Here is a 630-nt window from a genome sequence, read left to right as displayed (position 1 = left end):
TTCCGTGGGCAGGAGATCATGAGGATGAGATGGAGAAAAAATGGCGCCCAGCACACGATGAAGATGCCCAGTAGTATGGTGAGGGTGATGGCACCCTTCATGCTAGCTCTCTGCCTGATGTTGGCGTTATAGCCCGGCAATGCTGCCATGCGTTTGACATGTGAACGAGCCAGCAGGAACATGTGGCTGTAGAGCGACGCCATCAGCAGCAGCATGGAAAAGAACATGGCCACCAGGCACACCACCACAGGCTTCGTGTCAGAGTAGATGATGAAGATGATCCCACAACCTGTGGAGAAGATCCAGATGCTACCGATGAGAATACCAGCTCGCCAAACGGTCATTATATTATGATAACGCAGAGCATAGAAGATAGTCACATAGCGATCTACTGCGATCGCTAACAGGCTCCACATAGACGCCACCACGGAGATACAGATGAAAGAATCGAAGATGTTATCCATCTGACGGATGAAGTGATCCTCAATCACCAAGCTCCTGTTTGCCAGCAGGTGAATGACTATTGTTTCCCATGCATTGGACACGCTCACTAACATGTCGGCCACTGCTAGACTGCAAACGAAGAAGTACATGGGCGAGTGGAGGTTCTTGTTCTTCACAATGGCAAGG

At 50.2% G+C, this 630-nt stretch overlaps 1 protein-coding gene across 1 annotated transcript; it reads right to left on the bottom strand.

Moving 5' to 3' along the window:
• Positions 1–8: 8 nt before the first annotated feature.
• Positions 9–629, bottom strand: LOC107576640 (melanocortin receptor 5-like; the record flags this gene model as incomplete). Its single annotated transcript, XM_016262783.1, has 1 exon — positions 9–629. A coding segment is annotated over one exon (621 nt), but the record flags the coding sequence as incomplete, so codon positions are not given.
• Between the last annotated feature and the right edge of the window lies 1 nt (position 630).

The sequence above is a fragment of the Sinocyclocheilus grahami genome, unplaced genomic scaffold, assembly GCF_001515645.1.
Source record: "Sinocyclocheilus grahami isolate Dianchi unplaced genomic scaffold, SAMN03320097.WGS_v1.1 scaffold4079.1, whole genome shotgun sequence".
Classification (NCBI taxonomy): Eukaryota; Metazoa; Chordata; class Actinopteri; order Cypriniformes; family Cyprinidae; genus Sinocyclocheilus; species Sinocyclocheilus grahami.
Note: the sequence above shows the minus strand (reverse complement) of the source record. Positions and strands in the feature narration are given on the sequence as shown.